This window comes from Balearica regulorum, chromosome 3, assembly GCF_011004875.1.
Source record: "Balearica regulorum gibbericeps isolate bBalReg1 chromosome 3, bBalReg1.pri, whole genome shotgun sequence".
Classification (NCBI taxonomy): Eukaryota; Metazoa; Chordata; class Aves; order Gruiformes; family Gruidae; genus Balearica; species Balearica regulorum.
Window position 1 is genome coordinate 78,096,129 of NC_046186.1, and position 22,946 is coordinate 78,119,074.

Consider the following 22,946-nt stretch of genomic DNA (forward strand, 5'->3'; position numbering starts at 1 on the left):
CTTCATGTCAGTCAGGAGTACAGCTTTACTAAGAAAACACTGTGTTCTCCATGTGCTGTGCAGCATGGGTGCTTGACGAATTGCCAGAGAAGAGAACCCAAATATTCAAACTTTTCTGGGTTGTGAGTTTTTGTAAGCAAGCCCTTTCCAAGCAAAGACCAAGATGCATGGACCATAGTGCAGAAAAAAACCCCAGTTTCTAGACATTAAGTTTTCCGTTCCACACATACCTGTTATCTTAATGTGGCCCTCTTCATCAAGAAGAATGCTGTAAAGCAAAAAAGCAAATATTCATCAGGCAGGCATAGACTGCAGTTAACAAACATGAATAAAACATGTTTAAGACAGGTAAGGAGATGCACAAGACAAATACATATGTAAACAAAGCCTCAGTGGATTATACGTCTCCAGAAAGAAAAATGATCCTGAAAGGTCTGTCTAATCTCATGCCTGAAGCATGCATGGCCTGCGGCACTTGCATGGGGAGCCTCCTCCTTACTCCACGGCATGCTCAGGGTGGGCGTGCAAACTGAGCTCAGGAACAACAGGGTGTTCAAAGCCAACAACTGCAGAGTATCTGCTTCCAGCAGGAGAAGGAGCTACAGGATTTCTGCTCTTCTAATAATAATAAAGGCAAGCACACAAATAATCAGAGTTTGGACTCACTGGACCTAAAATTAACTCCAAAGGTAGATATGTTCGTGCTGAAGTAATAAAAGTGATCGTAGAGAGCGCAATGAGTAGTCACAGCCTAACTCCACTCCTAATTTATTCTGTCTGGAAGCATAAATGAAAATTCAGCCTGGAAGCCAAGTTCAAGTGTTCTCATGTTTGCCACCTGCCAACATATTTTATTCTCACAAAGGCACTCCAACATTTCTGTGAGAAAAAAATGACTGTAGTTCACAAAAAGAATTGCTAGTTTTTGTGGAAACAAGAAGGAACACCGAAACTGAAAAATAATGATTTTGGTAACTTCTCTGCCTATAAATACTGACACAGTAATGACAGTGGTGTTTCTTCAGTCCTAGTTAGATTTAGTGAATTTCTCTTTTCAAAATGGTCTAGTGAGGCATTGGCTATTTTTATATTCCCCTTCTCTCAGAGAGTCACTTTAATCAATTTATTCAGGAAGAAAATAAGACAAGTGAAACTAACACATTAGGGTATACTTTTGTGAAAGGTTGTCTCTGTATTGAAACATAATTGAAAAGAGATGATCTTCTGTCATTCATTTGTGTGTTTAGAACAGACTGTTATTGTGTAATTCATCAAATAAAGGCCAGCAGCTGAGTCACTACTACGTGTTCAATAATTAAAGCTTTTTTCTTCTCGATAAAAGCTTCTTACCTCTATTCTTTCTCCCCAGATTTCTTCAAGAGGCATATTTTTTAAGTACTAACCTATAACGGGCATATTTAAATGTATTTTTGTGACTACAATCGCTAAAGGAGAGGCTTGTATTTCAGAAGAGAACAGAATAAAACACCTGCCAGTGTGGAAGTGAGTGAGAACATATGAACTCCACAGACCTGGCTCTGGAAAAATGGCAAGGGGGAGCACAGCTTACAGGAATCACCCCAAATTTTGCCCCACACACAGGAAGCCCCTGTGAATACCAATGCCATTCAAAGGGTGTGGGATTTTCCCCAGAAACATCGATCTTATATTTCATTGATTTCATAAGAACAATTCATGCTGCTTTTGTATGTACATAATATATGGGTTTCTGTGGTGGCTTAACCTTGGCTGGACACCAAGTGCCCACCCAGCAACTCTATCACTCCCCGCCTCAGCAAGGCAGGGAGGGGAGAAAAATAAGATGCAAAAAACAACCCCAAACTCATGGGTCAAGATAAAGGCAGTTTAATACAGCAAAAGCAAAAGGCTGTACATGGAAGCAAAGCAAAACCAAAAGATTATTCTCTACTTCCCATCAGCAGGCGATGTCCAGCCACTTCTCGGGAAGCAGGGCTTCAGTACACGTAGCGGTTGCTCCGGCAGACAAATGTTGTAAAAATGAATGCCCTCACTTCCTCCCCCTATCTCTCAGCTTCTTATTGCTGAGCAGATGTCACATGGCATGGAATATCCCTCTGGTCAGTTTGGGTCAGCTGTCCCGGCTGTGTCCCCTCCCAAGATCTTGCCCATACTGGTGGTGGTGTGGGGGGAATGTTGCAGAGACAGCCCTGGTGCTGTGCCAGATCTGCTCAGCAGCGGCCACAATGCTGGTGTGTTACCAACACCTCGCTGGCTGCCGATACACAGCACAGCGCTGAGAGGGCTGCTGTGGGGAAAATTAACTCCACCTCAGCCAGACCCAATACAGTCTCATACCTTTCCCCTCATTAGAGGGTTCATACCTTACCCTCATTAAAGGGATGGAGGTAATAATACCAACACAGCTATCAAACTAATAACACTGTCTTAGGTTAAGTGAGCCTGAAGCATACAGCAGATTTTCTCACACTGAATGTTTGTATGAGCAGCAAAATGAACAGATCCTGATTTCCTGTGGATGTGCATCCTGTATCCCCTAAAACTTGACCTACAGTTCCCTCCTCTGTCTCGCGTTCCCTAATCACCTTCACAGGGTGCCCTCAGCTGCCTGCAGCTTCCCCCATGGCCCCTGGCAGCACCCTTTGGACAGCTGGGTGTTTCCACATTTGCCATCTGCCAACATATGTAATGCTACGGTTATGAACGGAAAATGACATTCAATGTAAACAGAAAATAATATGCTAACAGTGAGAAAAAGATAATTGTTGCACTGAATTATCTTTGAGTGACATTAAGAAGCAAAGAACAATGCACCTGCTTCTAAGCATCCGGATTACAACAACAGACAAATGGTTTTCCTTTCACTGTGGAAGCAAATTTATTCTCTGATCATACTTTCTGTCTTCTCTTTTTATCTTTATCACTTTACAGTTCCTTTTTATCCCACACTGTCAGTAGTAGAAAATCTATTGTGACAATCACAATTACTTTAGCTATGGTTTGCAGGATCAGCTAATCTGAAGTAAGCTAGTATTATTTTGCAGAAGGGAAAAAAGAACCAGAAGTTGTTAATGTGATTCAGGCTTTAGAAGAATATTTCTTCTAAATCAATGTTTTGAAATTATAAAACCCATGAGAAGCAGACTACTTCTAAATGTTAAACTAGGCTATAATCCCATTGAGTGATAACCTTTCACTACAAGATTTTTCCATTTCATTTGTTCAGCTTAAGGTTTAAGTATGTTTACAGGATACTATCATTGTCAACCTGTTCTTTATTTCAAAACAGTAACAACATTTTAGCCTCAGGATCATCCCAGAAACATTCAAACTGCTTTCATTGTCCTCAGTTTAAAAGTATGCCTTGAGAAAATAAAGGCTGAAAATCTCCGTGTTAGAGGCTGGGAAACTAAGCGAGTAGCAGGGGAATGACATACTCCAACTTACAGGAGAAGCTCGTAGTAGAGCTAGGGCTGCAAATTCAGTAGGTTTTTTATGCTGCAACTTTAGCACAGGGATAAAAAGCCTTTGTTATTAGTTGTTGATGTTATTTTATAGTGACTCTCAAATCAAGGCCATAGCAGTTCTCTCCAGTTTCTCTCTTTGTCTCTCTCTATTTTTAGTTTTGAGTCATGTCTTTTAGGCTTCACTTTGAACTCCAATACACCCAAATCATTGTGAAGTTCTGCCAAATCTATTAAAGCTGGAACTCAGGCTTTTTTTGATGATTTAAGCTTCTTTCCAAGTCAGCTCAGTTGTGCAGAAAATTCAACCCACACTTTATGTTTTTCAGAAATTGCAGCCAAAATTTCAGGTTGGAAAGAAAACCTGAAACTTCATAAGAAGTGTTTAATTTGATTGCAGGCTTTCTTATGAAAGTACCAGACAGAGTGAAGTATTCAAATATCTCCCAAAGAGATGAAGATTCTCACAAACTGTCCACTTTTTTGTGACATTTCAGTGTTTACATGACCCCGCACTATCTCACCATGCTGAACACTCTTACACCAAACTCATCTCTGCTGTAGCTTCATTGACTGCTTGAAAGATGATGGTGCTTTTCCACCATCTTTGTCCTTTGCTGATTCTCCGATCTTCCCTCTCTACACAGGGCACTTATGTTCATGAATGAATTGCCACGGTTTACAACATGCTGCATTAAGCAGCGGTGGTTTGGGTTTTTTAAATATGTTTCAACAACTCAGGGGTTGTTACATGAGCAGTTATACGAGCTGTCCCTTGTACAGCTAACTTTATAACAACTCACAGAATATATATTCTGACTGCACTTAAAATTAATTCATAGCTTTGAATTGTTAATATAGATTTTTGCTCAGGGAATCTTAAAAAACTGTTGAACCTTAAATTTTAATGTACTGAGGGTTCTTTCAAGTGGTCTGAACAGTGCTATGTTCTAACTAGTCTTCTTTGACATAAACAATTCTGATGAACTTCATTTTGGGATACTTACACAGCTGACTGAAGCAATCTAAAACCTATTAGCAATTACTTTTGGGAGCTTCTGGAGGACAGCAAAAGCACTGAACAATGAAAGGTCAAATGCAGTGCCTATCTTTTAACAAAGGGGGGGGGGGGGAGAGAGAGAGAGAGAGAGAAAATTGGGAAGTTACAAACTAATTAATTTATCTCCAGTTCTGCAAATCTGCTGGATTAAACCCTGTGCTCTAGTCAGACTGGTAATGCTTCTCCAGAAGACGTGGGTGTCATTCTGCACATTGCACTTCAAAGAAGATACGGATCAAGAGAAACCAAAGGGGAGGAATAAGAATGATGGAACACCTAGAAAAACTGACTGGTGAGGAAGAGTTTGGTAGCTGGATTGTTTAGGGTACAGAAGAGGGTCCAAGTCCATGGACATTCTCGCAATCCCCCTCGGCTGCTGCTGAGAGCAAAACGAGCAGGTTGGGGGGTCTAGGAGGACATGCTGAGGAGCAGAGGCCTGCACCTGCAGCAAAGAAATTTCAAATTAGCTGCTAGGAGCCACTTTCTAGATGTGCAACTGCCAGCACTGCCAAGAGACCTCCTATGGAGACCATGGAGTCTCCACCAGCTATTTTAAGACTAGGTTAGCAACACACCTGTAATGGCCTTGATGTATTTGACCCTGGCCAGAGGCAAAGGGAGCATGGGAACATCCTGGGATGGTCCTATTTTTCTTTTATCATCTTATTTAGAGAGCTATCCTCTTCCAGATGTAACTTAAAAATATAGCACTTTTTCCCTTCAGAATGATTTTTTTTTTTTTTTTTCTGCTGTATCTGCTTTTTTACCCTAAACCTAAAGTTCCAGTGAAATCATAGGCTGTCACGCTCTGCTGTCCTGGGCATGGCTACACATAGGCTTTGCACTTCTACGGCTATTTTTAAAGGATATGCTTTTCAATCAAACCGATACCTTGATTTATCCCCAGGTATGAACTTCAGTTATACCAGTCTAGGTCATTCCCTTTCCCATACAACAATAGTTATATTTATGTATAGTAGTTGTATGCAGATTCAACTGTATCACTTATATCTATTTAACTATACAGCAAAGACCATAAACCATAAATTCAAAAGTTAGGAAATACCAGAATGAGGGCTGCCACCTTAACTTTACACAGTGATCTCACTGTATAAAGGTCTTTAGTTACATGATGATACTTTTTGTTTTCTTCCAGAGAACTCTTGCCTCAGTTGGCAGAAAAGATAATACTTGGGGATTTTAGCAGAGCTGTACGGGGAAGGGGATGGATGGTTGGTCTCAGGTGAGGTGAAAATGCACAGGCAACTGGGTTCAATCTTCACCTTTTCAACATGTTTCGGTGTGCCAATGGCAAATCAGTGACACCTTCCTTTCTTAGGTGAGCTCTAATTTCTCAATTCACTGATCCCTGATTTGAGACACTGCAGTTTGGTCTGCAGAAATTTTAAGTGCTCTCACTTGCAACTATGAGAGATGTGTTTTGAAACACAAAGTGACATAATGCTGAGAAGTCTGAAAAATCAGGTTCTCAGTATCTCAAATAGAGTGAATAGTTTTGACATGCACTTAAATTTCTCCTTAGTTTCTAACTTCTAAAGCAAAAAATTACGGCATGTGCCTACAAGTGTAACAGCACCATGACTTATATTTGAATATACAGGCTCATGTTTGGATATCTTCTAATAGCAGCTTCATACATCATGTGTTGGCTTGAAAAACAGCTTCATGTAACACCAGAAAGAAAGAAAAGTAGTGTGCGATTCATACTAACACTCACTAGAAACAAAGTTTTAAACTGAAATCCTATAATTCGAGTTATTCTATTAGGTACATGCTTGCTGATGCTGAATGAATAAAATAGCAATTCAGAACAAAGTTGAAGCTGAAAAGCTGCCGGCAGACGATGCAACAGCATGTGGCAGTGGCAGCAATGGTGTGACTGCTGCCTATCCGCATTTCGTGTTAGTAACAAACCGGTGCCTTTCTCCTTCCAGTTGTTTAATTTGGAGGATGACTTCCTGCATTTGCCAAAGACTCTGGTTTTCAGTTTTGGTTGCATAAACAGGCAAGACTGGAAAATTCAGTCAGCTGTGAAGGGGTCTCTAGCCCAAAGGACTGAGAGGTCTCGTTACGTACCTCTTTATGAATTCATATAGTACTACTACTACTACTGTTTTTGTAACCAAAACATAAAATTGAATTTAAAGTTTAAATCACATAGTACTATACTGTAGATAAATCCTCTCCTCCCCTTCAACGTTTCACCTACAAAGTCCGCCTTCCATCACTTTTGGTCTCTTACTGCGTCCATGAGTGTGAAAGCAAGAGCACTCCATTTTAAAGAAGGACCTGCACATTTTTTGAATTTCATGTCTCAGAAGGAAAAGGCTGCTCTGCTGTTATATGTCGGAAGAAGTGTAAGCAAAAGCCAAACAGACTGCCCTCAGTGATTATCTTTTTAAAATGATGGCAACCATTACATTATAAAGGCTGGCGACTTTGAAATGTTGCAGCCTATTCTATTGGAGCTGGCACAGAAGATGCAGGCAAAGCACCAGGCAAGTGGCACAGAATAAAAACAATATCACATCACTCCCAGTGATAGCACTGAGGGTGTCATTTAATCTACTGATGTACTGCAAATTAAAAAGAGAAAGGAAAATGCTTCACAACACCACATTAGGGATAGAAAATAGCTGCAAATGTAAGTGATAATAATTCTTAGGAAAATATTTTGGATTGTTAATAACAGTGTTTTTAAAGTCCTGATTATCATGTCTCCTGTGAACTAATATGCACACTATTTTTCAGAGACGCTCATTTACTCTAAGCAATGGCTACAATAAAACTGAACTGTGCCACAGCATATTTTGTATGAGCTGGAAGTGGCGTTGCTTTGAGTGGTTTACACCAGATCAAGGGGAAGGCCAGAGTAAATGCTGCAAATGGAGAACTGAAAAAATGGTGCTACTGAAGTCAAAGGCACAGAGATCTGAATCCCACGCTGAGATCATTCACTAAACTGAAGGCCAGGCACACAGAGGCCCCATCATACTGGAGCACAGTCAAAATATTTGGCCTCGTACTAGAATGGTATGACAGGAAGAACCTGCTGCTGACCGTGACAGTCTCACGTGTAGAGTTTCACATACAAGGAGGAAGGCAGAGCCTCTGGCACCTTTTGATTCACTAGCGTGACAAGGAGCAGAAACAACCTAAAAGCTCGTGTATTTATGCTTCAGGTCCCTCTTTCTCATTAACTTACTTTTCTGGTTTTAGATCCCTGTAAATAATTCCAAGACCATGGAGGTGGTCTAACGCCAAGGCCAGCTCAGCTAAGTAGAACTTGACATCCTCTTCTGTAAACATCACCTAGAGAGAAGGAAGAGAAGAACACATCTATTTACCGGACAATGGTAGGCTGGCTTGTATTAAACAGACATGGGGAAGGAATTATCTAACTCGGGAATGCTGGACGGAGCATCATATCAGGTTCAATCTTCCATAATTTGTCTGAGCTCACATTAACAATTCTTACCAGATTCTCCTTACAAAGCAAAACTTGATCTGTCGAGTACTTCTGTTCCTTAAAACATGCTGCTCTCATTTGTCTGTTTGATCTGTTTAGATGGCATCATGTCACAATAATATGAATAAGTTTCTAACTCCTTACCCTTTGGAAATGAACGGCAGAATTCAATATGTTCAGTGCAGCACTTATTGCTTTCATATCTCTTAATTTGCTAAAATCTTAGCATTTGGTTACCAAATTCGCATAAAATAACACGGGGTAACCTCTTTGGGGAAGTGAAATGCTTCCAAATCTGAGCAGAATACACAGCATGAAGAGACTCACAGATGGATTTAAAACCCCATGCATTGAGGGTTCGAGGAATCTCAGTGCAGATGCCCTAAGCAGTGATGTGCTGCCTAACATCCAGGGCCTGATGAGGTCTAAACGGAGGGCAGTTGCTTCCTTTCTATAGCTGATATGGATACTGCTAACACTGAAAGCTCGGTTTTAGGTGGGAAGAAACTTCTGTAGTAAAAAACCACTAAGCTCAGAAAAACTGAGATGGCAAGAAACCCGTTTGGTTCAACTTTCATTATATCCCAGATGTTAATAAGTTCTCTTTAATTAAATTTCAAATGTACAGCGATAAGAATGCAGAAAGAGAAGCTGATATATTGGATACACAAGCGTGAATACTATGTAAGACAGAAGTAAAATGAGCCAGCTCAATAGAAATTTACAAGTCAAATGTAAATGAAAATATCTACAGTAGAAGTTGCTGAGTTTATTTTTAAAATTAAGCCTCTGCTCTTGGAAAGGGGCAACCTCAATACTTGTGTGTTCTGAGAAGCTACAGAAGGCTGAGAGCAAAAAGAGAGGATTCGGAGAACAGATGTCACATAATTTAATTAAGAATATCACTGCAAAGGCTAGCAAGAAAAAAGATATGCAAGCAAAAACTCTGACAAAAATGTAATTGGTCTGAACATAAAAATTGCATTAATTATCAAAATAAGTTTAAATTATTTATAAGGTTTAAAATAAATAATGTAGAGAAGAGATTTAATGGATAGAATCAGGCAAAACCTAATCTATACAGATACGCCCAGCTAAGTCAGATGTCTCAGAAAAACAGAGGGAGAGAGACAAGCTTTGCATGCACGCATGCTGTGGTAGAAGGGATCTGACTGAAAGGCCACTGAAATCGATACCGCTGGACCAAGTCCGTAATTAACAAACTGTAAGCAGTACGAGTTTTCCCATAACATCTTCCCTTGTGATGTGTTGCCACTAAACAGCTGCAAAGTATAGGAAGACAAGATGAGCTGAAAACACTGAAAAGTAAAAAGGACTGTCAAGTTAAAGAGGGCTCATTCTTGACAGTATACAGCAGAGAAGGCTCTGCCTTGCATTGGAAAAACTTTGGGGAAAACGTGAAGTTTTAAACGAGTACAAAATCTGAGCTGATCTCTTTCACTTTTGAGTTCCCTAGCTGCCTAGAATGGGTAGCGGCCCTCTGTAGGCAAGAATCACTTCTCCTCTCTTCTCCCAGGAAACTGGAGAGGCCCTTGCTAAGACAGCACGCTGTGTCCTAGGAAAGCCTGATTTCAGGACAAACAGCAAAAGGATATTTTAATTTTCTTTAATCTTTATCCTCATACTAAAAATAACTGCTGCCATGTTCTAAGTACTTATATGAGTATCATAACTCAGCGGTGTAATTAACCTGTTGTTACGTCTTCTCGCAAACAAGCCTTGAAAGCAAATACTTGAGCTCCCAAGCTGTGGCAAGCACAGCAGCCTGCAGCATGTCACCAAACCAGGAATCAGATGGGGAAAAAAACCAACCTAGGGAACATTTGAGTAAAAGTACTGTTTTCACAGCTATTTTAGTCTATCAGTAACTCCCCAAAACAAGAAGAGCAAACAGAGCTTCCTTCAAGATGGCATTTGAAACATCCCTATTTTATCTTCAAAGATTGTGCGCTAGGTGGTTGCCTGCACCCCTGTCCCCACAGCCTGGCAGAAGACCATGGGCTGGGGACGTCATGATGGTGACAGAGAACGCTGGGGTGCAGACAAGCCCCCGAAGGCGTCAGGGCTGCCTCGCCCGAGCCTCCTGTACTGCTGGCAGGGCCCCCTCAGAGGCTCAATGCAGGAGGATGCGCTGCTTCACGCAACACAGACAGCTGGCTTGAGGAAGCATTTGGAGATGCAAGCAAATGCTCAATGAACCTAAAAATCCTGCTGCTGCTGCCGCTTGCTAAGGGCATTAGCGAGTCTCAAGTTTGGATCGTTTCCTGGCTGCCTTTTTCACCACCAGCAGCAGCATCTCCCCAGGGCGGGAGCTGCGGAGGACAGGGAAGGGATAGGAGCCCAGGGAGGTGATGGAAGCAGCTGCTGTCCCCAGGCAGGCAGGAGGCGAGCCGGTGAGGGATGTGACAGCCAACCTCCAAACCCTGGGGTGGAACGTGGCCTCTGATCTGCTCCCAGCAGCTGCTGCAGGAGACGGCTCTTCCCCGCTGTTTGCACACTTGCTGCAGGGGTCGGCCCCTGACCTACGGCCATCTCTTTCTGCTGGCAGCGGTTGTGTTTTTCCAGTGGTTCTGTGCCCGTGTCCAGGGCAAAATGTATTGGGGATTGATTTCTCTGACTGTTTCTCATCACATCCAAGATATATTTTGTGACCAATGAGTCTGGGGCTATTTTGCTATGGGAATGGTTTAGCAGTGGTGCAGTTTTCTACAACTGCTATGCTTACATGCTATCCGCTGCGTTACCTATAACATAATTCAAATACAATTAAGAGCACACTTACAGATGCTGGATGATGCCGCTCTATTACGTATATATAGCAGAACTATTCCCAAGGCCATTTTTCATTCCCATCAACTTCATCAGAGTTCTGGAAACCCAGGATAGTCTTTAATTTCTAAAGTTAAAATCTTTCAGCTTACCTCTTTGGAAAGTCTTGTGAAAAGGTCCCCTCCCCGCAGGAAATCTAGTATTAGATACAACTTTCCCTCTGTTTGAAATGCTGCATAAGAAAAGGATGAAGATGTTGGAAGTTTGAATGAAGATGAAGTCTTCAAAGAATTAATCTTGTTGACTAGCAGTGTACCATTCGTGCCATTACATTCCTTTCATTTCAGCACTTTGAGAACAGAAAAATTTAATTTCTGTATAGAACTAAGCAACTGAGCTTAGACTATGGGAAAAAATGGTATCAATTGATAGACAGCAATGCATTACTAATATATTCTTTTCCATGCCAAGCGCATATGAATTAATATTGCTTTCCATTGAGCAAGGTACCAGGAGTCACTGAGGGCTAGGCATAGAGAGAAGCTCCCAGGTTTGTGTGAGAGGAGAGCGCGCACTATCCAAAATGTCCTCAGAAGACCTTTTACAGTAATAATGGAGCTCCGCAGGGAGCTACTGAGGTGTAGGAAGGCAACTCCAAGACAGCACATTCATATACACATATATACAAATTTGGACTGGTGCTGATTATTAAAAATAGTGTTTATTTAGATTATCTTGTTTTCTAAATGATAGCAGGTGAGGGGGTTGGCAGATTTATGTATACTCACCAGCTACCCCCACCTGCACAACCTATCATGTTAGATTTTATGAAAAACGTATTTTGATGGAGAAATGGCTAAAACCTACTTATACTGAAATTCTCCTTTAGCATAAATGAAGAATTTCACACAGGTAACCTCTATGATTTTGTTATACACAGAGTCAGAAGAAGGCAGGGGGTATCTGTATGAAATTATAACACATCTAGTTACAGTTCCCCAACCAATTTAAGAACAAACATGAATTATATTTTATGATAGTTACCATAATGAAGCTTGACTATGAAAGGGTGATTCACTTCTGCCAAAATATCTCTCTCCATTTTTGATCGTACCCGATCCCGAACTATAAAGAAAGAACAATAAGAACAGCGACATATTAAGAGGAAGCATGGTCATGGGATACAGTACTGGAATGAGGTTTAGGCAATTGGGATTCAAATTCTCACTCTGCTGATGGCTTGTGGTGTGACCTGTGGCAAATCGTGCCCCTCACTAGCACCCCCTTTTTCTGTCTGTCTTGTCTATGCAAAAGTAAGCTCTTCAGGAAGGCGTGATGTCTTCCTCCGTAGAGAACTGCCCTCGCTAAAAGTACTACAATATTACAAACAACAGGGAGGTGATTATGCTTTACAGAAGAGAATGTTAATGTGAAAATTAAAACTATATAAAATTAATAACTCTATCTCATTTAAGATTCAACAGATTGTACCAGTCCCAGAGCTCATCAGGTTAACCTTGTGCAAATTAACTTTTTGTACTATGCTGATGCTAACAGCGTTTATGAGATAAAACTGAATAGCACTCCCTGGAAGTGATTTATATAAAACATTTAAGCTTCCAATAAACCACCCAAACAACCAGTAAAAAAAGAAAAAGGCTGATTAAAAATAGTAAAGAACTATTTTTATTTGTAGAGATAAATATCTCACTGTGATAGCAGTGAGAAAAATACTTTCTGTGGTTGAGATGAATAGAGGGTAAAAGAAAAAGTAGTTACAGAGGTGAGCTGGGTTCAAACTAATCAAAACCAATGCTAAAGATTTCATAGCAAACACATTTAGCAGAATGTTCAGGCATTGAGGAGGATTCAAGTCTCCACATTATCAGCTCTCAATCTTACAGATTCTTGTTTCAGTCAATCACAATTTTACTAATTCCATAATGGAAGCATTGAAATTTTCTTCTTCTTTCTCCGCATTACACAATACCAATATGCTTTTCAGCTGCATGCATCTACAGGGAATGTTACGAGACTATTTTAGGTGGTAAAGCCCTAGACCACACTGAGATTCTGTCATTGCCTGCATGTGTTGTGGATCTGCTGAGAAGCTGAGTACTCTCAGCACCTGAGTAATGAACATGCATAATGAAACCACGTATTCTGTTGCTGTACTTCAAAAATTGATGTGCAGAACTAGGTCCAAAACAGCTGATCTCAAAATCTTAAATAGGAGTGGAGGGACACTTGGATTTCTTGCTATTTTGATGCTTTACCTAGGTCAATAGGTAAATGTAAGCTTTACTGGCTCACTCAACCTAAGCTACCTTGTGGCTAAACATCAAAACAAAGGGAATCTCAGAATCTTAATCTTATCTCAGGAGTAAAAATCACATATCATACACTCACAAAATGCTTAACCTATGTGAAGACAGAGTATTTCTCATGCTGTAGATCAGTGATGCTCCCAAGCAGGAATTCTTCTTTGACAGGTGGGCATTGCTGAACACTCTTATGTGAGACATTTCCCATTAAACTTGGTTAGATAGCCTAACAAAGTGCCCCTCTGTGCTTGCACTGCAGAGATGTATGAATAGGGTGGCAGAAAGGCAGTGCACCCTCCTGTCCCCATCAGAAGTGTGACCAGCAGGTCGAGGGAGGTGATCCTGCCCCTCTACTCCACTCTCATGAGACCCCACCTGGAGTACTGTGTCCAGCTCTGGGGTCCTCAGTACAGGACAGACATGGAGCTATTGGAGCGAGTCCAGAGGAGGGCCACGAAGCTGATCAGAGGGCTGGAGCACCTCTGCTATTAGGACAGGCTGAGAGAGTTGGGATTGTTCAGCCTGGAGAAGAGAAGGCTCCAGGGAGACCTTACAGCAGCCTTCCAGTACCTGAAGGGGCCTACAGGAAAGCTGGAGAGGGACTGTTTACAAGGGCATGGAGTGATAGGACAAGGGGTAATGGGTTTAAGCTGAAGGAGGGAATATTTAGATTAGGTATTAGGAAGAAATTCTTCCCTGTGAGGGTGGTGAGGTACTGGAACAGGTTGCCCAGAGAGGTTGTGGAGGCCCCATCCCTGGCAGTGTCCAAGGCCAGGTTGGATGGGGCTTTGGGCAACGTGGTCTAGTGGAGGGTGTCCCTGCCCATGGCAGGGGGGTTGGAACTAGATGGTCTTTGAGGTACCTTCCAACCCAAACTATTTTATTATTTTATGATTCCATGATTCTATGATTTCAACCTCTGAACAGGTAAAGGCACAGCTGTGCAGCCAGGCACTTTGCAGAAGCCCCCTGCCCTGTTCCCTGCTCGCTGCCATGTCACCCTCCTCCCCACATGTATACAGCAGCCACAGTAATATTGAAGAAAAAGCTATGTCACCACAGAAGACAACCTCATTTTCCAGAGTCATGGTCCCGTAATCCCTCTGAACCTAGTCTCCTCCAAAGCTGGTCTAATCACCACCTTCACAGTGGCTGCTAAAAAAGATAGCTGGAACCTGTAATCAGGATTAGAGTTTGGCATGCGAGTTGGTGACCTGCCCTCCCCATCTTCCAGCATCAAATACTACCTGACTTAAATGATCTGAGGGCCAAAGCTATACAGGCACAGATTTTTATGCGGTCCTACCACCAATGAACCTATTAATCATATTGTCTAGAAAGGCAAAACCACTTACTTTCTCCCACTTTATTTTTCTTACCCTATTGCTTCCATATGCCTGGGCCATGCCTGATTTTAACCTCCAATGTAGCATCCCCAGAGATATCTATCTGGTTGCACCAGCTTACATACCACAGGGTACTGTCAGAGTTAGTTATTGTATCATATGCTGCACATCCACTGTCATGATATTTAATGAATAACCAAAGTTAAATCCCTTCTCCTTTGTGGTTTATTATTTATTCTGTCATAGCAGGAGGGAAGATTTATTTTATCATATTCCAAATACACCTGGAAATAGGAATTCCCTATTGGGGGAGTATTTGGGATTGGGGCAACGTGGGTCTGATATACATCAGGAAAGGTTTTAAGAAGAGATGGCACTTTGATATAACTTCTCAACAGCATGAGGCTCTGGCTCCATCCGACTCCTCTGCTATCTTCCAGGTACAGTGAGTGGTAAAGTGCCTCTCTTCTGCACTTCACAAATTTTTTTCTAGTATTCAGTGGCCCCAGTCTGCTCCACTAAGGGAGTCTCCCATCTAGTTCTTACATCCTGACAGTTAGATAATTAATTTGCTCAAGCATGGTCTGGATTAGTTCTGGCTGCTTATTCAGCCTGCTAGATCCTGGCTATGGAGGAAATCCTCCAGCAGCATGGCAAAAGATGGACAGGGTCTGAATAGCTGCTGCAGTGCCAGGGATGGTGAAGCCTGAACATTAAAGATATTTACTTCTACGCGGGTGAGCAAGCTTAGTCTCGTTTGGGGATCAGTGAACATGTATTACCATGAATTTCTCCATTCATTTTGAAAATGACTGGATCTCTGACAAGGACCTGTTCCTATGGACTCCTTTCTGAATGAATTCCCTTTCTCTGATGGTCTTATCGAAGAGCTGCAACAGCGACACTGGAGCTCAGTAGCCTCAGGGAAGATGTCTGAGCGGCTCGGTTCAGCACAGCTCAGTGCAGGGCTGGGCTCTCCCCGCACAGGTACCAGCCTGGTGCTGTGGAACAGCCTCTTCTTCTGCCCACCCCTTGGCAGCGACAGGGGACGTACACCAAAGGTGGAGAGGAAACCGCAAACAGCTCAGCTCACCCACCCTCATTTCGACCGCTTGCAGGGGCCTCAGTGCAGCACACAGGTGGCTTGGGCAGGTAATGCCTACACCAGATGTTTACCTATAGGAGTAAAATGCTCACTGGAAATAGAGGTCATCTGCTAGACTCTTGACCCTTCTACCCAATATTGAATTGGGTTTGAAAGGTGAGGTTTGCCACTTGTCTTTAAATTAAATGTCAGACAGAGGCAGAGAACATAAGCTGGAGCGATGAGCACAAAGTCATGAAGATTGTTTGCATGATCTTGGACAAATCAGCTATCCCTGAAATAATCCCTGGTGTCATGAGACAGAAGAGACCAGACTGGTGGAGCCTGTAACAGCGGAGGAAGCACCTGCTACCCTGAAATAAAACCAGCTCCCATTTCCAGGTATTAACATGGTATGAAAGAAAAGTGGAGGCAGCTGAGGATACATGCAAATAAATAGAGCTTATCCACTTCTGTCTAGCTCTGGTCATCAAAGAGGAGGATGTTACTGCTTACTTTATTTAACACTGAATGTTTAAGGAGAGGGTTTTATTTAAGCTATGAATTTTTACTTCTTGGGCTATTTTAATTTTAATAACCATGAAGTACTGAAGGGAAAGGGGAAAAGGGAAAAATATATTCAGAGCATTTCCAAGGAGAGAAAAAAATGTCCTTCTCAATAACAGACAAGCTGTATATTTTCTGAATAAGAAAATAATCCTGCTTCCCTCTCTGAAGCTCTCATGATATCAACTTAGGTTGAGATTTAAATATGGAAATAGAAATTAAATTTCAGCCAATGAACTTCTTGTTTATATGTCTCACTAAAAAACTAAGAGTGAGTGCATCACTAGCTACGTACACTGTCAAGTAACAATCATCTAGGGACATCCCTCAACGTACGTGCAATGATACCATATCAGTTCAGCAGGATGTCGAGCCAACACAATGAAAACTTTAATTAGTGAAACTGTGGCCTACAGGAGCTGTAAAGGGGGAGTTTCTAGAAGAGACACTAATTTATTCACTGTAATACTGATTAAAATTTATAGCTAATTCACCATAAGGGGAAAGTAACATGTAATATATCTAGTGACTGGGTAGCTGAGCTGAAGTCACAGCTCCATGAAGTTAAACACTGTTCAGCCACTGCTTTCAGTGGAGCCAGAGTATTGCTTCGAGGGGTGTCTTTGGCCAAAGAATAACTTCCAAACATTTTTATTTAATAATACCTTTCTCACTGCTGCCCAAAGGAATTCTTAGTCCTACTAGAAGAAAATTATCCTGAAGCTATCTTCTAAATTTGTGTTAAATACTTTGCTGGTCTTTTCTCTGTCTTCAGACTTACCTGGAGTAAAAGTTGATCCTTCTACTTCAAGAGAAGTAATTTTAAGTTTAACTTGCAGTGCAGTTTTGATTTTTGCATCTAGCTTTGGTGTTAGAAGGCACGAGGGCTTTACCTACAGCCTCACATTTGCATTGGTGATGCAACCAAATGCACCACATTTAAATTGGTATTAATTCAATTTTCAAGTGTCAGATAAAAATGAAATAGCTTTTTCTTCTGCCCTCCTTCCTGAGTTAAAACCCCCCTGGTGCCCCCCATGTGTCCCACAGCACGCTTCTCTTGGTGCCAGCTGGATCCTGTCTGGGCACGGACACTTTGAGTTAGTGCTCTCACGACTGATATCATTTTCCACTTACGGCTTTCCTCTTTAAAATGGATAAAGATCCAGCAAGGGAGTGCGTATTACAGACATCTTAATGGACTGCCTTAGCTAAGGGCGCTGAGCTGCAAATCAGACTTGATAAACAGCAAAATCCTCAATGCGGTGAAACCCATCTCGGGCTCACCCACGGGAGGAACCACGGTGTGGTGCACCAGGGCTGAGACACGAGTCGAGACGTATGTCTACAAGGAAGACCAGTGCAGAACAAGGGAGCGCATCTGCCTCCATCCTGCCTGTTCTGGGATCAGCAACAGCACAGGGAGCTGGGCTGTGGCTGCCCCCGCAGATGGTGTGGAAACGTATATGATATATTCCAACTTCCTCCACGAGTGCCAAACTTGGGTGTTGCTCTCACCTCTGTTGGTCAACAGCGTGGGCAGCCAGAGTCTCATGGTTGAAATATTTTCAGTACATGTTAGCTGAGATCCAGCATAATTCTGCCTTGCTCATGACCACAGTCGTTTGCCTGTTCATGTGCTGTGAACATCTCTGACTTACTGGTGCAGCCTCACAAATGGAAGCAAAGCACTTGGATGCTCCACCACACTTCCAGAAATAATTAAATGACTTCTAGTCTAAATCTTCTTTTAAAAAGAGGATGGAGACACATTTTGTGAGCTCTGCAAGGCATCTAAAGCTAAAGAAAGTTCTACCACTCTTCAACAGCACTAAAGTGGTAACTCTTATTTTTCATAAGTTGGTGCTAGATGCATAGATCCTTTTGTAACTGTAGTCCCAGTGTGAATACCTGCTGGCTGCCTTGAGGCACAGGAGCCTGGTCCCTCCCCAGAGTGCCCTGGAGGTGGATCAGGGCAGGACCTGGTGCTCTGGTGTCGTCTCTGAGTGGGCCAGTCCCTCTTCACTGATTTTGGAGGCAATCGTCTCGGTGTCACCAGGCTGAAACTGGCATTTGAAAGCTTAATTTTTTGGGGAATTAGGAATAGGTTGTCAGATGATGGGTTTGGTGCCTCAGTGGCTTGTCCTTATGGCCTTTTGTCCTTTTTGACAATTTTACCCAAAGTGCTGCTTAATCCCCTGGACCTGCAACACCAGAGAGAGAAACCCCTCTGCGTGTCTGACACCAGCAACCACCCCTTACAGAAAGCTGTTCCTGCAAGAAGATACACAAAGAAAATGCACAAACAATGCCAAAGGTTTCACAATCTGCTCAGAGATGTTTGGCAAAAAGCATTATTGATTACAAATGATTTGCCTGTCCCTACCTTTCAAAATGACCTTTTGGTAAGAAATGTCCCTGCTCAGTCAGGAGCGGAGCACTAATTAATTAACAAAGCAAGAACAGAGGGAGTTAGAAACTATGTTAACTTAACTAAGTCACCATCAGAAAATATTGGTAGCAAGAGAAATAAATCAGTGAATAAAAGGATGGATTTAAATTTCATCTATTACCCTCCTCACTTCTCTAAAACTCAGCACCAGGCCTCCACTGGGACAAAAACAAAATATAACTGAGACTCAAGAACACACAACTCAGTTTCAAATTCTTCACATAGCACTGGTACATACGAGTGATATGGAAAACGGAATATATACCAAAAACTATGTGCAACATCTTTTTCAATTGTATTTCTGTTATTTTAATGTGTTTTTAATGCTGGCTAATGTAGACAAAAGCAGAGAGCTAGATTCTAATTTCAAATCCACGCTGTGTATGTCTGGAAGACAAAGTACTTGTGTGGTGACTAATTACCCAAGATATGGAGAAATAAAAGCTTTCCAAAAAAGATCATAATCTAGCTGCAGTGGCTCTGCTTGGAAATACTATTTGCATTACTGTGTTTCAGCTCCACACAGTATTATATTCAAATCTTCCAAAGAGCAGCCTTTCATGCTGTACTTACTCAGTGGAGCATCATTACAACACAAAGGAAAACAGAAGTGTCCTGTTGGCACCTGAATGTACAAGTATACCAATAATGTCATGTAGGGATTTTATATGCATTTGTTCTGAAATGCATATAATTTCATGAAGGTTCTTTTTCTGAAAGACCCTCTGTGCCCCCAAATATGGAACCTTTTAGAGATGGGGAAAGAGCCATTAAAAACAAAGCGTTACCACTCAGTCCTAGCGCTGCTGCGGCAAAGGAAAAAAACCAGATTTACAGAGCAGGAGACACTCCTTTGTAGAAGGGCACTCTGAAAAATCAATACAAACGCTGACTGGTTTTTAGGAGTCCAGGGTCTGGAGGAGGTCATTTTATCTCCCCCTCCCCTCCTTTCTTCCCCCTCTTTTACGTGAAATCAAAGATTTCTTTAAAGAAATCAAAGACTTTCCTTTGGTTTGGTGGTTTTTTGTTGTGGGGTTTTTTTTGTTTTTTTTTTAAAGTAGCTTGGATGCTTCGATGTTCAGATTTGGCATGACAGATGTCTCTAAATTAATCCTACACTTTTAATATTGAGCTTCCATTTATATTATTTATCACCTATTCATTATTCTCTCTAAATGTTTGGAAAAGTTAATTAAGTCTCACAGTATCCCTCTGAAGTACCTCTGCTCAGTTTTCCGGCAAGGAGAATGAAAGGACAGATTGATGAAGTCTAATGCTACCAAAAAAAAAAAAAATTAAAAAGAAAAACCATATGTGAGTCATCAGGAGCACACACAGGTTTCTAGGACTTACTAACTCTGCCGAAAACGAATCCTCGGAGTGGTAAGCTGAGCTCTGACGCCCTTGCCCGGCAAGGAGCAGCCTGCAGAGGCTGCAGCGGGTCTGAGCTCTGCGGGTGCTGCTGGGTGGGCTCCCGCCTGCCCGGTGGAGCCTCTGGCAGCTGCAACCTCCTGCTTTTTCCCCGCTGGCACACCAACTTGGATCTCTCCCCCAGCCAAAAAATCCCACAGACGCTGCAGGAGCTTAAGTGCGTTTTGGATTTTTGGCTGAAATTAGCCAGTGGGTTAAACCCCGTCATTAGAGAAGTACTGACCGACAGACCAGTGAGATGATCATATAAAACTCATGTCCTGATGCAGAGGTGAAACTTCAATTTTTGCATATTTTTAAACAGAACTGGACCAACTGGATATACAATTCTAACTAACATCGTTAAAAACAAACTGAATAAACAGCTTGATGAAGAGCAGAGAAAGCTGCCATTTGCTATCATGGAACTTCCTCCAAAAAGCCAAAATCTGCAGCTGGAAATACATCTGTCCATGACTTGTGCAAAACTGAAAGACTTTGACACCTCTGCATAGCTGCACCTGGGTCATTGGGTCATCGGGTCATCTTTTTTTTTTAATGTAAAGCAGATGTTTTATTTAAATTTATTTACCTTAACGGTGCGATATCCTGTCAAATGATCCATGAAGTGATACATTGTTTCTTGAATTCTACTGTAGCATAATCCTATTTTTTATTATATTTGCTTCAGTTGAACAGATGTATTATTATTGTTGTTGTTGTTATTATTATTGCAGGCAACAGCAACAATTTCAAAATAAACTCTTACTGACAGAATAATTACCTATGGTATAGGAATAGGCATAATTTCAAAATGACAAATGAATAAGAGCGCTGGCCTTAGAATTCAGAGGTCCCAGTAAACACCATTCATCAGTAGCTCTGGAAATTATGATGACCTGGAGAAACTGGTGGCTGTTTCATATAGTTTTGCAGTGAAGAAAAGTTGCTTAAAACAGTTATGAGACAGTTGGCCTTCCCCCCCCCCCCCCCCCCCAAATACATATTTAAAATTTGGTTCCAACCTACAAGAATCCAACAGAGAAAACATATACAGGTACATATCGACCTCAATTCTACTCTTAAACACAGTCCAAAGAGGGTTGAATTTTCTCCACCAAACCTGTGTGGTACCTCCTGCCAGGCTCTAATTCCCGTGTAGCTGCTGCCCTGCTGCAGCGCTGGCTAACTTGCCTGCAGCTGCAGAGGAGAGGCAGCACCAAGCCTGGTGTTTCCTACCCGTGGGGCATTTCGGTATTAAACGAGCTTTTGCCTTGTGTTTGCTATTGCAATGTTGCTAAGTCAACAGGCGCAATGAGGAAATTGTTTTTCTCTTGTCCTTCTTGAGATGGAGATGATCCAGACGTCCAGGAACTGCTGGGTCTTTCAGGGTAACGAGTTTCACCGCTTGCCTTTTAAGCTTGAAACCCAGCGTGGTTTAATCAAGTGTTGCTGCTCTTTGCTCTTAAAACACACCTGCTTTGTGGGTTTTACAGACAGGACTGAGTACAGTTTGCAGATTGCTTTACTCTGGAAGTGTGAAAACTGTCTGTGCTTTGGTATTCACCACAAATATGTTCTGCAGTATATCATCAAAGGCAAAAATACAGCTTCAATGATTCAAAAGTACTGGGAGTGACCACTGGCTCAGTGATTGTGTTGGTTTTGCGTGGCAAGGTTTTGGTAGTGGGGGGCTACAGGGGTGGCTTCTGTGAGAAGCTGCTAGAAGCTTCCCCTGTGTCTGACAGAGCCAATGCCAGCCGGCTCCAAGACGGACCCGCCGCTGGCCAAGGCCAAGCCAATCAGCGCCTCTGTGATAACATATTTAAGAAGGGAAAAAACAGTTAGAGAGCGCTTTTGCAGCCAGAGAGAGGAGGGAGAAGATGTAAGAACATCTGCAGACACCAAGGTCAGTGCAGAAGGAGGGGGAGGAGGTGCTCCAGGCGCCGGAGCAAGATTCCCCTGCAGCCCGTGGTGAAGACCATGGTGAAGCAGGCTGTCCCCCTGCAGCCCATGGAGGGAGGATGAGGGGGTGTAGAGATTCCACCTGCAGCCCGTGGAGGACCCCACGCCGGAGCAGGTGGAGACACCTGAAGGAGGCTGTGACCCCGTGGGAAGCCCGCGCTGGAGCAAGCTCCTGGCAGGACCTGTGGATCCGTGGAGAGAGGAGCCCACGCTAGAGCAGGGTTGCTGACAGGGCTTGTGACCCCGTGGGGGACCCATGCTGGAGCAGTTTGCTCCTGAAGGTCTGCACCCCGTAGAGGAGACTCACGTTGGAGAAGGTCGTGAAGGACTGTCTCCCGTGAGAGGGACCCCACACTGGAGCAGGGGAACGATGAGTCCTCCCCCTGAGGATGAAGAAGCGGCAGAAACACCGCGTGATGAACTGACCGTAACCCCCACTCCCCGTCCCCCTGTGCCGCTGAGGGGGGCAGAGGTTTGAAGCCGGGAGTGAAGTTGAGCCCGGGAAGATGGGAGGGGTGGGGGGAGGTGTTTTTAAGATTTGATTTTATTTCTCATTCCTCTGCTCTGTTTTGCTTAGTAATAAATAAGATGAATTCCCTCTCTAAGTTCAGTCTGTTTTGCTCGTGATGATAATTTAGAGAATGATCTCTCCCTGTCCTTATCTCGACCCGTAAGTTTTTTTTTCCATTGTACCTTTTCTCCCCTGTCTAATGAAAGAGGGGAGTGATAGAGTGGCTCTGGTGGGCACCTGGCCCTCAGCCAGGGTCAACCCACCACAGTGATGAAAATGCAAAGACATCCCCTCTTACACCAGTCTTCTACAGAAAAATTATTGCTCCCTTTATTTAATCTCTCCTGGCCTAAAAAGCCAGTTGTACTGAAAGGGAAGTTTCTTCTCCTTCAGGATTTTTGAGCAACTGTTTATTCACTGGCAAAGCCTAGCAGAGCTGGAAGGGGGTGAGGGTGGTGCTGGAGGTCCCCCGGGACCTCCTCG

At 42.6% G+C, this 22,946-nt stretch overlaps 1 protein-coding gene across 1 annotated transcript in view; it reads right to left on the reverse strand.

Moving 5' to 3' along the window:
- Positions 1-22,946, reverse strand: part of RPS6KA2 (ribosomal protein S6 kinase A2) — a 173,814-nt gene that overhangs the window by 60,183 nt on the left and 90,685 nt on the right. Inside the window, exons 4-7 of the mRNA XM_075748564.1 lie at positions 11,849-11,929; positions 10,957-11,036; positions 7,751-7,857; positions 231-268 (exon numbers count right to left, since the gene is read on the reverse strand). Of these exons, the coding sequence (XP_075604679.1) occupies positions 231-268; positions 7,751-7,857; positions 10,957-11,036; positions 11,849-11,929 (306 nt within the window). The remainder of the gene's footprint in view (positions 1-230; positions 269-7,750; positions 7,858-10,956; positions 11,037-11,848; positions 11,930-22,946) is intronic.